This window comes from Chiloscyllium punctatum, chromosome 7 (genome assembly GCF_047496795.1).
Source record: "Chiloscyllium punctatum isolate Juve2018m chromosome 7, sChiPun1.3, whole genome shotgun sequence".
Lineage (NCBI taxonomy): Eukaryota > Metazoa > Chordata > Chondrichthyes > Orectolobiformes > Hemiscylliidae > Chiloscyllium > Chiloscyllium punctatum.
This window is the reverse complement of record NC_092745.1, coordinates 46,407,395-46,425,319: the sequence shown is the minus strand read 5'-3', so window position 1 is coordinate 46,425,319 and position 17,925 is coordinate 46,407,395. Positions and strand designations below refer to the sequence as shown.

The window sequence follows — 17,925 nt, the reverse complement described above, 5'->3', positions numbered from 1 at the left end:
AGGTCAGAGGTTAGGAATACAGTGGCAAATAACCCACCTCCTGACTCCCCAAAGCCTGACCACCATCTACAAGACACAAGTCAAGTGTGTGGTGGCATACTCCCTATTTTCCTGGACGGGTGCAGCTCCAACAACATTCACAAAGCTTATCACTATCCAGGACAAAGCAGCTCACTTGGCTGGCACCCCAGTCATCACCCCTGTGTATTAATGGTGGAAGGTGAGAATGTTCTGAGGCAGGAGATCTTACTACTGGACATACAAGAGACACTACAGCATCTCACCACTACTCCTTTGATAACAGTTTTAAAACTCTTGACCTCTAATACTTAAAAAGATAAGGACAGAAACTTCATGGAAACATCACCATTGCAAATTGCCTCTCAGGCACACCATCCTGACTTGAAACTATGACTTTGCGCTCCGACAGTCACTAGGTCAAATTTCTGGGAATTTTCTTCCCAGCAGCTTTGCCGGTCTACCCAGATAGACTGCAGTGGTTAAAGGCAGCAACTCACCAGCACTTCTTAAGAATAATTAGAGATGGGCAAATAATGTTGGCTTTTTCCAGTGACATCCATAATTCTTGAAAAAGAAAGAAAAAAAACCTTCCACAACTAGAATTTAAACCTAATGATGTGCAATCAAAAAAGTTACAAGCAACACTGAATTACTCACACCATGGCATTAGACAGCTTTTATACACTGATAAAAATGGCAATGCTCCCTCCCTAATCATATTTATAAACAGTGCGCCATTTATAACCAACATACAAACACTGACACCATAGCACTTAATTTATAACTGACACAAACAATATGATGGGACTGTACCGTCAAAAAGTAACCATACAACATGGATCAAACTCAGAATGCTGGAGAAACTCAGCATGTCTGGCAGCTTCTGTGGATAGAGAAGTAAGCAATTTTTCGAGTTGTGTGATTCTTCTTTGGTTCTGAAGTGGAGGCATACCGGGCTCGAAACGTTAATTCTGTTTCTTTCTCCACAGATGCTACCAGGACTGTTTTAGTTTCTCCAGCATTCTGTGTTTCAGATTTCCATCAACTGCACTGTTTTGCCTTTATTACAATGTGGATTTCACGGTCCTGTATTATTTGGTCCATAAACAACAATTAAACACCGAATCCTTGGTACATTATCATCAATAAATATCATGGCACTGTTTGATCCATAAATGTCCTATAGATGTATAAACATTGACACTGTGAATGAATCTTCCCAGGCTCTGGATGATGTGGGCTATGGTGAGAAATTTGGCAAATTCATGGGAGATGTCAAGTGAGGCCTTGCTTGACGGCAAAACTGACCAGTCTTACTTTCCATCAAGTCCTGGATGTCAAGATATAATTCTGGTTAGCTCATGGCAAGAGGACCATTAAGGGATACATTCATGATCAATCTCATCATGACCCAATCTAGCCTCAGTGTGCAACCTCCTGTTCTCCCACCCATTGGATAAAAACTAGATCCCAAGATTTCCTAATGTGAAAAGGCAGAGCAGGTACCTGGTGACTCCAGTTCATCATTTGCCCTCCAAATCCCATGTGGCACCAACTTCTCAGGGAATTCTCTAATGATGCAACCATGTGCACCCCACATCCACAGGCATTGGTGCATGGAGGCTGGATACCATCAGGGCACATCTCTGATTCTCTCCTGCACCTGTAATGGTGTACTCTGGAGCGAGCCAGCACCTTTCATTTCAACATTGCCGCAAAGAGACTTTGCTCCTAGGGACCTAGCTCGATGACTGCAGCAGGCTGCATCTCAGAGTTGGTCACTCGCTCTCTTAGTGCACATTCGCTGCGCACCTACTTCAGTGCATCCTGTCTCAGCTTGCCCTGTGGTGCTTTGGCATCCCAGCCAGACCACAAAAGCTACACGTCACTTCCGTTTTGACTTGCCTTTCAGCACAAACCAAGCCAGGCAGATTGTCACCGTTGGTTTGTTTTATTATTGTCACATGTACCTAGGTACAGTGAAAAGTTTTGTTTTGCATCCAGTACAGGCATACCATACAAAGAACATAGGGTGACGGAACAGCATAAGGAATACAAAGGTCACAGGCACAAAGAAGGTGCACAAAAAGCAAGATTTGGAATTTGAGAGGTCCATTTCGAAGTCTAAAAACAGCTGGGTAGAAGCTGTTCTTGAACCTGTTGGTGCGTTACACTTTAGCTTTTATATCTTCTGCCAGTTGGAAGAGGTTATAACCGGGGTGGGAGGGATCTTTGATGATGTCTGCCTTTTCGAGACAGTGAAGAATACAGATGGAATCAATGGATGGGAGGTTGGTCTTTGTGATGGACTGGGCTGTATTCACAGCTCTCTAGTTTGGGCACAGCAGTCACTGTACCAAGCTGTGATGTATCCAAATAGAAAGCATTCTATGGTGCATTTATGCAAGTTGGTGAAAGTCCTTATAGACATGCTGGTATCAGCACTCAATCAAGAGGATGACTGTGTTGCCATAGGGCATACTGTTACACCAATTTTACGTGTACATCATGTACCAATAAATATATGGCAAACCCATTTTATGGATATCAATCAAACTGCTGTATCTCAAACAAGAAGAGAAGTTAGCGAATTTTGAGAAGATTTGTAGCCCAGGTTGGGGTTCTGGATGTAGGCTTGCTCGCTGAGCTGAGAGGTTCATTTTCAGACGTTTTGTCACCATAAGAACTTTTCCAGCTCAGCCAGCAAACCTGCATTCCATGAAGAGAAGTAGTGGTCAAGAGTTCTTCTGTCAGTCAGGGGATCCTGGTACAGGTCAGTTAGCCAGTCAAGGAGACGGTCCACTGATTGTGCAGAGGCTTGCACATCGTCTGTTGTCCATTTAATCAAGGGTTCCATCTCACCACCTACCAGGTAATGGGCAGTGGTCAGTCTGGCCGGCCAAGGGTTACTTTGAACTCATAACTGGTTCCTTCCAAGGAGTCAGTGAGGACCTGCTTGGGATATCTCAAAGTCACAGTTTATAAAAAAGCCACATTCTATTTAGGGACATTGTGGTGCAGTGGTAATGTCCCTACCTCTGAGCTATGAGAGCTGCTCCAGAGTTGTAATAACATCTCTAAACATGTCGAGTTAAAAAAAAGAGATCAAGAGCTAAGTTTTTCCCCTGTGAGGTGTTGGCTCCTGGACAAGGAAAGCCTCCAGAAGGGAAAGTTGGAAACTGATATTTGTAGTCTATTATATAATAGTACAATAAAAGTCTTGTAAATCTCTGAAAGTCTACTACTGCCTATTTTGACATCTGGATATCAGTTCTTGGAACAGTCTACAGTGTAAGTTCCTGACTGAATGCACTTTCGACAATGTTACTTTTATTTCACATGGTAAAATTTCTTCAAACCTGACATTATATACCATGAACCTTTCAACCTGTCTCCATGTAAAAATCTACAAACAACATGTGACATTGTACTGTCAACAACAACTGATTCCATGGTTACTGCACTGCCAATTATATAGGTATTAATATCATTGGCTCAGTACCAGCTGTACACATGTAAACATGATACAGTGTCACAGTCTCACATAAAAAGCATTTGAGCATTCTAACCATGGCACTACAGCATCAATAAAATCAATAAGTAAATATTGACAGCATGTATTACAGTTAATAATAAATGGAAAACTAACACCATAAGACTACATATCATCTATCATGATAAAAATAATAAATACTGATACAATGCTCCACAAAACAAACACGTTTGACAATGGACCACACTCATACTGTAATATAATCTTTAATGCTCCCTTCAATGACCAGAAAACACTTTCATCTGAGTACTTTACCGTTTACAAACAACATAGTAACTCAAATACTCCATGCACTGCATATATCTTAATAAATGCTGGCACTTACCCACAGTCACTTGCTAACACACAGTTAAACACTGATATCACTATATGTCGGCATGAATCAAAAAAATTAACAGTGATAACACGCTACATACCATACACAAAACATATAAACATCGATGAAATGAGAGTACAACATTAATAGTATTTAAACACTTATACTGTGACACTGCACAGTCACCAAGATTTAAATGTTGAGAAATTGCACAACACAATACAAAATCATTGGAAGTGTAACGTGGCACTGTCGATAATAAATACGTAAACTCAGACAGTGGCACTGCACCATTAATAATCAATATTTAAACATTGATCCTGAGAATGCCACATCTAGAATCAACATTTAAGCATTAATGCTGCGGCACTGCATCTATAATAATCAATATTTAAAGGCTGAAGCTGTGAAACTGCACCAATCAATAGTTAACCTTCACTGCTACACTGCAACATCAAGAATCAATGATTAAACATTAATATATTGACAGGGCACCATCAATAATTAAACACTAGTACTGAGACAATGCACCATCAATAATCAATGCTGACACGGACAATAGTCATTATTTACACATGACTACTTTGACACTAATATTTAAACTGCTCACTGTGACACGGCATCAATAATCAATATTTAGTCACTGATACAGTGACCCCACACCACCAACAACCAATTATTAAACTACAATACTGTGATACTGTACTACTGATCAAAATTCAAACTGATACCGAATCATTGCACCAATAAACAAACAATTTTTAAACTGCGACCACAAGTAACAAACATTTCAACATTGATACTGTGACAACTGACCTACAATACTCAACATTTAAAACGCTGACGATGTGAAACTGCATTAAAAAAATAAAATTTAAAAAATTCGATATTTAAACATCAATACTGCCACACTGCACCAGTCAATACTTAAAATACCAATGTTACAACATTGTACAAATCAATAACAAATATTTAAACACCATACCAAGGCACTGCGCCAATAATTAGATATAACTGTAGTTGCAGTGACACCACACCATTAACAAATCAATATTTAACTACTATTATAGTGATATCACACCATCAACACTCATTAATAACCACTGACATTGATCATTGTGGTGCAGTGTTACAATGTTTAAACACTGATATACTGCTCCATCAATAGTCAATATATAAACATTGATACTGTAACATTACACCAGTGATCAATATTTCAACAATGATACCATGATTGTACTGCATCAGTAATGAATCTAGAATAATTACATTGAATGCAACAATAATATTTAAACCAAAAGAATTTAAACAACACTATCATGCTGCATCATGAATATATTTAAATTCTGAAATTATGACAGTGCTCCATCAATAATATTTAAACATTGATACTGTACCAGTAATGATCAACATGGAGACACTGATACTACAATACTGTACCATCAATAATCCATATTTGAAAACTGATGCAGTGACACTGCACCTAAAATGCTCAATATTTACAAATTGATAGTTACACCGAACCATCAATAATCAATACTTAGCTTTCTTATTGTAACAGCTCACCATAAATACTCAATACTTAAATAATAAAACAGACTCTGCACCATTAATACTCAATAGTTAAAAAGTATATTGATGGATGTAGGTTTGCTTGCTGAGCTGGAAGGTTCATTTTAAAATGTTTTATCACCATACAAGGTAACATCTGCAGTGAGCCTCCAGATGAAGCATTGGTGGCATGGCCTGCTTTCTATTTATGGGTTTAGGTTTCCTTGGGTTGGTGACATTGTTTCCTGTGGTAATATCATTTCCCGTGGTGATGTCATTTCCAGTTCTTTTTCTCAGGGGGTGGTAAATGGGATACAAGTCAATGTGTTTGTTGATAAAATTCCAGTTGGAATGCCATGCTTCTAGGAATTCTCATGGGTGTCTCTGTTTGGCTTGTCCTAGGATGGATGTGTTGTCCCAGTCGAAGTGGTGTCCTTCCTCATCTGTATGTAAGGACACTAGCGAGAGTGGGTCATGTCTTTTTGTGGCAAGTTGACGTTCATGTATCCTGGTGGTTAGTTTTCTGCCTGTTTGTCCAATGTAGTGTTTGTTACAGTCCTTGCATGGTATTTTGTAAATGCCATTAGTTTTGCTTGTTGTCTGGATAGGGTCTTTCAAGTTCATTAGCTGCTGTTTTAGTGTGCTGGTGAGTTTGTGAGCTACCGTGATGCCAAGGGGTCGGAGTAGTCTAACACAGCAGGTCAGGCAGCATCCAAGGAGCAGGAGAATCGACGTTTCGGGCATCAGCCCTTCTTCAGGAATGAGGAGAGTGAGCCAAGCAGGCTAAGATAAAAAGGTAGGGAGGAGGGGCGTTGGAAATGTGATAAGTGGAAGGAGGTTAAGATGAGGGTGGTAGGCCAGAGTGGGGGTGGGGGCGGAGAGGTCAGGAGGAAGATTGCAGGTTAGGGAGGTGGTGCTGAGTTCGGGGGTTGGGACTGAGACAAGGTGAGGGGAGGGGGAAAATGAGGAAACTGGAGAAATCTGAGTTCATCCCTTGTGGCTGGAGGGTTCCTAGGCGGAAGATGAGGCGCTCTTCCTCCAGCCGTCGTGTTGCTATGGTCTGGCGATGGAGGAGTCTAAGGACCTGCATGACCTTGGTGGAGTGGGAGGGGGAGTTGAAGTGTTGAGCCACGGGGTGGTTGGGTTGGTTGGTCCAGGTGTCCCAGAGGTGTTCTCTGAAATGTTCTGCAAGTAGGCGGTCTGTCTCCCCAATATAGAGGAGGCCACATCGGGTGCAGCAGATACAGTAAATGATGTGTGTGAAGGTGCAGGTGAACTTGCGGAACATTTCAGAGTCCACACACATCATTTACTGCATCCGCTGCACCCGATGTGGCCTCCTCTATAGACGCTGGTTTGAAGTTCCCCATTGGCTGTTCGCTCTATTGCGATATCTAAGAATGGCAGTTCATTCAATTTTACGCCCGTAAGGGTATTATTGATGGTCTTGAGAAACAACAAACCTCAACAAGCAGACAAAACACATCCAGGAACCCTAGTCACTCTCCCCTACATCAAAGACATCTCTGAAATGACTGCCAGACTACTCAAACCTCTTGGCACCATGGTAGCCCACAAACCCACCAACATGCTAAAACAACAACTAATGAACTTGAAAGAGCCTATACAGAAAACAAGCAAAACTAATGGCATTTACAAAATATTTTGCAAGAACTGTAACAAACACTACATTGGACAAACAGGCAGTAAACTAACCACCAGGATACATGAACGTCAATTAGCCACAAAAAGACATGACCCACTCTCACCAGTATCCTTACATACAGATGAGGAAGGACACCACTTCGACTGGGACAACACATCCACTATATCATCAATGATCAATATTGGTGCTGTGAAACTGCATAACTTATAATCAATATTTAAACATTATAGTGCGACAAGGCACCATCAATAATCAAAGTTTAAACACTGATACTATGACACTGTATAATTTTTCATTAATATTTAAACACAAGACACCGTGACACTGCATCATTATTAATCAATATTTAGTCACTGATACTGTGACACTGCAGCATCAATAACGAATAGTTAAACACTGATACTGTTACTCTACATCATCAACAATTAAAATGTTTACAGTGTTCCAAGAACATTATTGATTAAAAAGGAATAATCTTTGGTAATGTGGCACTGTGGCATCAGTAAACTCAAAGTTAACACTGACACCATGCCAATGTAAGTCAGCTTAACATTGTTACCCTGACACAGTATCTCTTCCAATTATTAAAACAAAACACTCACGACATTATTTCGGATGGTGAAAAGCCACAATATAAATGATGCCAAGTCACTCCACGATCTAAGCTCAACATGTGTGCATGGATGCAATATATTGCGCAATCTGCAAATACCATGTCACAGTGCCATCAGTAAACAACTTCTAAACATGGCACTGTGCCATTCATATACCATTTCACAACATTTATGAACATTAATAAAAAAAAATCTACCACCAAAAGATAATATGCAAACCCTGCTACTATGGCACTGTACCAACTTTAAACTTGTAAACACTGCTGCTGCAGCAGTGTATAATTTACAAACAATATTTAAACACATGTCACAGTAGCAAGCCATGTAGAAACAATACTTAAACACACAGACCATGCTACTGTACAACCTTTAAACAAAATTTCAACCAGCACTATGACACTGTATTAGCACTCAAAACTATTGAATTGCAGTTTTCCAATCCAAAGCCACAGTTCTTGAATTTGGATAACTAATAATGACAATGATGAAACTGTGGCAAATGCATCTGCATTCCCTCCATGTATTTCTTTTCATACACCAGGGTGGGATTTATTGGCACCTGGAGATTTGCCTTGTTCTTTTCTCCAAACCATGTTTGTTATGCAAGTTCCTCACTTTGATTGATTTTTTTTTAAACTTCCTATGGACCACTCTTTTACAGTAAAATGTGACACAACTCACACTTAAGAAGCCTGTCCTTCTCTTATTGGTCATTATTAGGTCACATGCATCTGTCTTTAATGAACCCACATTCCTCTGTACCACACTCTCTCGTAACATATTTATGGGAACTTTTACTGTTAGCTTTGCTATTCCTCACAAGTTTCTTTTCCCCATATTCGCTTTTTGCAGCTTTTATAGCTTTCTCCAAATCCCTTTATGGCCATTTTTATTTCTAAAACAGCTCTCCCAGTCCGCTGGATTTCCACTTTTCTTTGACTCAGCAGCGCAAGCGCTTCCTGGCCTCACGGGCGGCTTACTTTTCCCACCCTTTTTAAGGGGCTGGAAAAGAAGTTGACACTTAGGGTGCTGTCAAAATTGATGGTAAAAAGTGGTTTGAAGTGTCTGCCTGGCATCTGGCTGGAGCATACGTACCCAGAGTGTGGTTGCGTCCATTGGTGTCAATGAGCTGGATTGTAACCGATTTGCGGTGCTGGTCATACAGTGTTGTACCATCTGCAGATAAATAAATTAGAATCGAGCTGGCCACACCAGGGTGATCAAAACTGACCTAAGTTTTGAAAAAGAAACATGAAGAAAGCAGCATTTGAAATTACAAAAAATCTTTTTGTGTTGTTGCTGTTTGCTGAATCCAGCAAATGGACAAGAGGAAATACTGCAAACGGGAGAAATTGAAGTATTTTCTTTCTTTAATTTAAAAAAAAAGACAGAAAATGCTGGAAATCCACCGTGTCTGAGAGAGAACAGCCAACAGCTTTGGAACGGCTAAGGCAGAACCTAATGTGATTTTAGAGTCATAAACTCAAGTTCGCAATCTCTTCTTGCAAGATCCTCATGTTGGCTCAGAAAGCCAAGCATTGGTACTACTTCTGAAAGCACACAGCCAGATTCTTCTGGAGTCATCTACTCCAAGCCGACTTCTCCAAATCTTTTCACATTCTCCCTATGCAAATACTTACAGATTCTCTTATCAATGTTACAATTTGCTGCCATAATTCTCAGTTGTAAAACATTACACATTTAAATGCTCTGATAGTGAGATCAATAATCCTCCTAACTAAACCCAAGTCAGCATCAACTTGGATCATCCAATTGACATGGATTGAAGTTGCAAAAGCGATCAATGGTCAGTTGGGGATACATGATCAAGACAGCCCACAGTGATTCAACGTACTGTAGGGTGAGAGGTACACAATAGAGGTAAGTGATATTGGTTTGATACAATGTTCAGTGCATAATATTCAAGAGGGTGATCACATGCTCCAATTGGTTTAACATTCTATCCAGTGCAGGATATTCAATATGAAGAGGCAATAGTAATTTGCTTTATTTCCAGTACAAATATTTCCAGTGATATACTTTTTTCAGTGGAAACTTAATTTTGATCATTGAAGTGAAATCAAATATGCGTTTTCAATGATAACTTAATCAAAAGAAACCAGAAGACAAATTAAAATGAAAATATGAGATATAGTGATTTGATGCTCATTTATCTAAAATAATAAATAGTGATGAACTGGCATTTTGGAGTGTCATGCAACAAAAGGGGCTCCTACAATTTAGTGGAAGGTTTAATGCATTTCTTAAAAATATATCTCCACTGACCAAAGAAGCAGCATCGAGTGCAACAAGCAAAGTCTTCTTACCTTCAGCCAGAGCTTGTTTTCAGCATCAAAGTTGGGGTATGAAGAGTGCTGGTTAAAGTCCCATTCATTAACAGTGTAGAAGGGAACAGTACATGGAAACCAGGCATATTGGGACAGCCCATCATTCACATCCAGAAATTCAGTCTGACAGACCTGGAGGGTCAGACAACATCCAACTCTTACAATCAGGGCATACAGAACATAACAGAACAGCCACTCAATACCTAAAACATGTCCAAATTCTTACTGCAAAATGACTAGTTTCAATTTCAACACAAAACAAAAAAAACAATCAGAATGCAGAACGATTATCAATTTATTGTTGAGCATTCTGAACTACAAAATAGATCTACAGGCAAGTTTGAAAGAAGAAACAAAGCACCTTTTTCAAATCATGTAAATAAACAAGTGCATAAAAATGCATCATAATTCTGCAGTAAGGAATCAATTATTTGAATGGAGCACTGTAAATTTTACTTAAATTCGCACTGCATCCCAGGTTTGTTCAGAGATGCTGGTATTACATTCCTGAAAGCCAGTTAGAGAATGAGGATGGATGCTTGAGCCAATCTTTACTCATCTTACATTTACTTATAGAGTGAGGCATTACACACACACGCGATCTCCTGACTCCATCACATCACACTTTCAGGAAACTTTTCTTCAGATGTGTTCAATTAAAACCCTAATTCACCTTTTTAACCAGCTTTGGATTTATGACAATTAACAAGCAATTAACAGCAAATGGGCAATGTTTCAGCGCAAAAGGTAACTGTTAAAGGGACATGAAAACCCTCACAAGCCAATCATATTCTTTGGATTTACATAGTTGGGCCACTTCTGCCAAATGGTTGGTTGGCTAAACTTGATTGTGATGTGGTTGAGCTCATGGTGGGGGTCAATAGTAACAGCTTGTTCACAGTCTGGTGAGATGAATTTAACAGTGTTACAATATGGGGTAAATCCTATATGGTCAGATCTGCCGCGGAACGCTCCAAGTAGTTGGACTGTTCCGTATCACCTGTCCTTCGTGGAGAAATTTATGAGGGAAAACACCTTTGACCACAAGTCCATCAGGAAGTGGTCAGCACGTAGTGTCCTTGAGACCCTTCGGGAAAAGGAGAGGGCGGATCCTGTCGAGCGGTTCCCTGTGCAGACTGTCAAAGCCATTTGGCAGAATGCCTCATCGCCAGAACTTTCCAACAAGCACCAAGACATGGCTTGGCTGGTGGTGAGAAGGGCTCTGCCTGTGAGATCCTTCATGCACGCCCGGACTCTCTGCCGCACTGCACGCTGCCCTCGAAGTGGCTGCGGGGGGGACAAGACTGTCACACACCTCCTTCTGGAATGTGCCTATGCAGAGGAAGTCTGGAGAGGAATGCAGTGGTGCTTGTCGAGGTTCGTCCCGAGCAGCGCCGTGACGCGGGACTCCGTGCTCTACGGCCTGTTCCCCGGGACTCACACCAAGACGAACATTAACTGCGCCTGGAGGATCATCAACTCAGTGAAGGACGCTCTCTGGGTGGTCCGAAACCTGTTGATCTTCCAGCTGAAGGAGTTGACCCCGACTGAGTGTTGCAGACTGGCACATTCCAAGGTCCAAGACTACGTGTTGAGGGACGCGCTGAAGCTTGGGGCAGCTGCCGCCAAGGCGCGGTGGGGAAAGACCACCGTGTAAGATCGGCCTGCCTAAAGAAGAACAGGGGGCCCATGCGGACGTTTTTTTGGGCTCTGCTGATGCCTCAGCCAAATATATGCATAAGATTGAGAAATGCACAGACCTGTATATGACAATGATAAATTTGAATCTGTGTTTGTAAATGTGGACATATGTATGGCATGATCAAATGTACAGACCATCAAATCGTTTTATGAATAAAGTATATTTTTGAAATAAAAAAAAAGTAAATCCTATATGGTCAGATCCACCGACGTCAAGCCGGTGTTCTTCTCTGACCACTGCCTCCTGCTGGCCGACTGTCACCTACAGGACGAGCAGCGGGCTGGTAAGGGAACGTGGAAGCTGATCACAAAGCTGTTGACCCCAGGAAACATTGAGGAGCTCAAGAGGGACTACGCAGGTTGGAGAACCGTGAAGCCCCTCTTTGAGTCCCCAGCGGACTGGTGGGAAACAATAAAAGGGAACATCAAGAGGTTCTTCATCCTCAAAGGTGTTCAGGAGGTGAGAGAGAGGCAGGGAAAACTGTCCCAGCTCCAGGAAAGTATGCAGAACCTGCTCCTGCTGCAGATGATGGGGGTGGATGTCACGGAGGACCTCAAGGAGGTGACGGGCCAGCAAGCCTCGCTCTTTGCCTCGGAGGCCTCCAGGATAATCTTCCGGTCCAGGGTCCGCTCGGTGGAGCAGGACGAGACGTGCTCACGTTTCTTCTTCCAGAAGGTGCACAAAGAGAGCTCCGTGCTCAGCAGCCTGAAGGAAGGAGATGGCTCGATAACGTCATCTCAGGCTGACGTCATGAGGATCAGCAAATCCTTCTATGCCAGTCTGTATGACTCAAAGCCGACTGACAGCGCGGCCTCCCAGTCGTTCCTGTCCTCTATCACGGAGGTCTTAGACGACAGAACACGCGAGAGGCTGGACCAGCCACTATCTCTGGACGAGCTGATCAAGGTCCTCGAATCCTTCAAAAAGAATAAAACTCCCGGAAGCGACAGCTTACTGGTCGAGCTCTATTCTGCTCCGTGGGACTTGATTGGCCAGGACCTGCTGGAGGTGTATGTCAGTATGCTTCGGGCAGGTACCATGAGTGAATCCATGAGGAAAGGCATCATCACCCTCATCTACAAGTGGAAGGGGAGAGGGAGGAAATTAGAAATTGGAGACCAATCTCACTGTTAAATGCAGATTACAAAATTCTGTCAAAGGTAATCGCCAACCGGGTCAGGTCTGCTCTGGGGTCGGTGATCCACCCTGACCAAACCTGTGCTGTACCGGGCAGGAAGATCACTGAGAGTCTCGCACTCCTCAGGGATACGATCGCCCACGTGCAGGACAGAGGATTGGACACCTGCCTGATCAGCCTGGACCAGGAGAAAGCCTTTGACAGGATATCACACAGGTATATGAGAGATGTTCTCTCCAAAATGGGCTTTGGGGATGGAATCTGCAATTGGATCAGACTGCTCGACACCAACATTGTCAGTGCAGTCTCAATCAATGGGTGGGAATCAGATAGCTTCCCAGTCAGATCTGGAGTCAGGCAGGGCTGCCCCCTCTCTCCTGCCTTGTTTGTGTGCTGTTTATAGAGCCATTTGCTGAGTCCATCAGGAAGGATGCGAGCCTGAGAGGGGTGACTATTCCTGGCAGCGGGGGCCTGCAGTTAAGGCCTCCCTGTACATGGATGACATCGCCGTTTTCTGCTCGGATCTGCTGTCCGTGCGCAGACTCATGTGCATATGTGACCAGTTTGAACAGGCCTCGGGAGCCAAGGTAAACCGAGGCAAGAGCGAGGCCATGCTCTTCGGGAACTGGGCTGACCAATCCTCTATCCCCTTCACCATCAGGACCGACCACCTGAAGGTGCTGGGTATTTGGTTCGGGGGTGCTGGGGCGTGCGCCACATCTTGGGAGGAGCAGATCAGCAAAGTGAGGCAGAAACTGGGCAGATGGAAGCTACGGTCGTTCTCCATCGCGGGAAAAGACCTGGTCATCAGGTGTGAGACACTGTCATTGCTGTTATACATGGCACAGGTCTGGCCTATTCCCAGAACCTGTGCCGCTGCAGTCACCCGGGCCATCTTCCAATTTATATGGAGATCAAAGATAGACCGGGTCCGAAGGGACTCAATGTATAATGATCTGGGCAACAGGGGAAAAAATACACCCAATGCCACCCTCACCCTGTTGGCCACCTTTGTGTGTGGCTGCATCAGGCTGTGCGTGGATCCCCAGTACGCAAACACCAAGTGTCACTACGTACTGAGGTTCTACCTGTCCCCAGTGTTGTGAAGGATGGGCCTAGCCTCGCTGCCGCGGAACGCTCCGAGTAGTTGGACCGTTCCGTATCATCTGTCCTTCGTGGAGAAGTTTATGAAGAAAAACACCTTTGACCACAAGTCCATCAGGAAGTGGTCAGCACGTAGTGTCCCTGAGACCCTTCGGGAAAAGGAGAGGGTGGATCCTGTCGAGCAGTTCCCTGGGCAGACTGTCAAAGCCATTTGGCAGAATGCCTCATCGCCAGAACTTTCCAACAAGCACCAAGACATGGCTTGGCTGGTGGTGAGAAGGGCTCTGCCTGTGAGATCCTTCATGCATGCCCGAACTCTCAGCCGCACTGCATGTTGCCCTCGAAGCAGCTGTGGGGGGGACGAGACTGTCACACACCTCCTTCTGGAATGTGCCTATGCAGAAGTCTGGAGAGGAATGCAGTGGTGCTTGTCGAGGTTCGTCCCGAGCAGCGCCGTGACATGGGACTCCGTGCTCTACGGTCTGTTCCCCGGGACGCACACCAAGACAAACATCAACTGTGCCTGGAGGATCATCAACTCAGTGAAGGACGCTCTCTGGGCGGTCCGAAACCTGTTGATCTTCCAGCTGAAGGAGTTGACCCCGACTGAGTGTTGCAGACTGGCACATTCCAAGGTCCAGGACTACGTGTTGAGGGACGTACTGAAGCTTGGGGCAGCTGCCACCAAGGCGTGATGGGGAAACTCCACCGTGTAACATCTGCCTGCCTAAGAAGAACAGGGGGCCCACCCAGTCATTTGGGCTCTGCTGACGCCTCAGGTAAATATATGGATATATGATTGATAAATGTACAGACCTGTATATACAAATGATAAATTCTGATCTCTGTATGTAAAGAAATGGAATGTTTACATATGTATGGTATGACCAACTGTACAGTCCATCAAAATATTTTATGAATAAAGCATATTTTTTAAGTCCAAAACAGAACATTAGACAACAACTACTTACAATTCCTTTCTATTTAACCTATCTTTTTCTCCCACTCTATAATACTGTTCTGATAAAAACCCCGATTAAGATTTACAAAAAAAAATCACGCTTCAAAACCAGTCAGTTGTCACTGTATCCTTGATATCTTCGTCTGTCCTTACCTGGGTCTTTGGTTTTCTACTTCACAACTTTAATATAGAACATAGAACATAGAACAGTACAGCACAGAACAGGCCCTTCAGCCCACTATGTTGTGCTGACCACTGATCCTCATGTATGCACCCTCAAATTTCTGTGACCATATGCATGTCTCGTAGTCTCTTAAATGTCCCCAATGACCTTGCTTCCACAACTGCTGCTGGCAATGCACTCCATGCTCTCACAACTCTCTGTGTAAAGAACCCGCCTCTGACATCCCCTCTATACTTTCCTCCAACCAGCTTAAAACTATGACCCCTCGTGTTAGCCATTTCTGCCCTGGGAAATAGTCTCTGGCTATCGACTCTCTCTATGCCTCTCATTATCTTGTATACCTCAATTAGGTCCCCTCTCCTCCTCCTTTTCTCCAATGAAAAAAGTCCGAGCTCAGTCAACCCCTCTTCGTAAGATAAGCCCTCCAGTCCAGGCAGCATCCTGGTAAACTTCCTCTGAACCCTCTCCAAAGCATCCACATCTTTCCTATAATAGGGCGACCAGAACCGGATGCAGTATTCCAAGTGCAGTCTAACCAAAGTTTTATAGAGCTGCAACAAGATCTCACGACTCTTAAACTCAATTCCCCTGTTAATGAAAGCCAAAACACCATATGCTTTCTTAACAACCCTGTCCACTTGGGTGGCCATTTTCAGGGATCTATGTACCTGCACACCAAGATTCCTCTGTTCCTCCACACTGCCAAGAATCCTATCCTTAATCCTGTACTCAGCTTTCAAATTCGACCTTCCAAAACGCATCACCTCGCATTTATCCAGGTTGAACTCCATCTGCCACCTCTCAGCCCATCTCTGCATCCTGTCAATGTCCTGCTGCAGCCTACAACAGCCCTCTATACTATGGCACCTCCAATCTTTGTGTCGTCTGCAAACTTGCTGACCCATCCTTCAATCCCCTCATCCAAGTCATTAATAAAAATTACAAACAGTAGAGGCCCATGGACAGAGCCTTGTGGAACACCACTCACCACAGACTTCCAGGCAGAATATTTTCCATCTACTACCACTCGCTGTCTTCTGTTAGCCAGCCAATTCTGTATCCAGACAGCTACGTTCCCCTGTATCCCATTCCTCCTGACCTTCTGAATGAGCCTACCATGGGGAACCTTATCAAATGCCTTGCTGAAGTCTATATACACCACATCCACAGTTCGACCTTCATCAACTTTTCTAGTCACATCCTCAAAGAACTCGATAAGGTTTGTGAGGCATGACCTACCCCTCACAAAGTCGTGTTGACTGCATTTAATCAAACCATGGTCTTCCAGATGGTCATAAATCCTATCCCTCAGAATCCTTTCTAACACCTTGCAGACGACAGACGTGAGACTTACTGGTCTGTAATTGCTGGGGATTTCCCTATTTCCTTTCTTGAAGAGAGGAATCACATTTGCCTCTCTCCAGTCCTCAGGTACGACTCCAGTGGAGAGCGAAGATGCAAAGATTTTCGCAAGTGGCGAAGCAATTGCATTTCTCGTTTCCCAAAGCAGCTGAGGACAAATCTGGTCTGGGCCTGGCGACTTGTCAATCTTAATGTTTGACAAAATTTTCAGCACATCAGCTTCCTCTATCTCCACCCATCCCAGCATGCACACCTGCTCTTCAAAGGTTTCATTCACTACAGAGTTCATTTCTTTCATAAAGACAGAAGCAAAAAACTCATTTAGGGCTTCCCCTACCTCCTCAGACTCCACACACAAATTCCCTATGCTATCCCTGATCTGCCCTACTCTTTCTTTGACCATTCTCTTATTCCTCACGTAAGTGTAAAATGCCTTTGTGTTCTCCCTAATCCGTTCTGCCAAGCCTTTCTCATGTCCCCTCCTGGCTCTCCTCAGACCATTTTTGAGCTCCCTCCTCGCCTGCCTGTAATCCTCTAGAGCTGAGCTTGCCCATAGCTTCCTCCATCTTATATAAGCTACCTTTTTCCTTTTGATGAGAAGCTCCACCGCTCTCGTCATCCAAGGTTCCTTTATCTTACCACTTCTCGCCTGTCTCAGAGGGACATATTTATTCATCACTTGCAACAACTGTTCCTTAAACAGTCTCCACATGTCTATCGTGACTTTAACATGGAACAATTGCTCCCAATCCATGCTGCCTAACTCATGTCTAATCGCATCATAGTTTCCTCTTCCCCAATTAAATATCCTCCCATTTTGCCTAATCCTCTCCTTCTCCAGAGCTATGTAGCATGTGAGACAGTTGTGGTCACTATCACCAAAATGCTCTCCCACCACAAGATCTGATACCTGCCCCGGCTCATTTCCGAGCACCAAGTCTAGAATGGCCTCTCCCCTCGTCGGCCTGTCAACGTACTGAGTTAGGAAACCCTCCTGAACACACCTTACAAAAACAGCTCCATTCAAACCTTCTGCTCAAAGGAGGTCCCAATCAATATTGGGAAAGTTAAAGTCACCCATTACAACAACCCTACTACGTCCACACTTTTCCAAAATCTGCCGACCTATGCTTTCTTCCATCTCCCTGCTGCTATTGGGGGACCTGTAGTAAACCCCTAACGCGGTGACTGCTCCCTTGCTGTTCCTAATTTCCACCCATACTGACTCGGTAGGCAGATCTTCCTCGACAATGGAAGCTTCCGTAGATGTGATACCCTCTCTGATTAGTGGTGCTACACCCCCTCCTCTTTTTCCCCCCTCCCTATTCTTTTTAAATGCTCTAAACCTTGGAACATCCAGCAACCATTCCTGCCCCTGAGAAACCCATGTCTGTTATGGCCACAA

At 43.6% G+C, this 17,925-nt stretch overlaps 1 protein-coding gene across 1 annotated transcript in view; it reads right to left on the bottom strand.

The window, feature by feature from the left end:
* Positions 1 to 17,925, bottom strand: part of LOC140479625 (pappalysin-2-like) — a 409,230-nt gene that overhangs the window by 183,653 nt on the left and 207,652 nt on the right. The window contains exons 11-12 of the mRNA XM_072573508.1: positions 10,049 to 10,201; positions 8,817 to 8,952 (exon numbers count right to left, since the gene is read on the bottom strand). Of these exons, the coding sequence (XP_072429609.1) occupies positions 8,817 to 8,952; positions 10,049 to 10,201 (289 nt within the window). The remainder of the gene's footprint in view (positions 1 to 8,816; positions 8,953 to 10,048; positions 10,202 to 17,925) is intronic.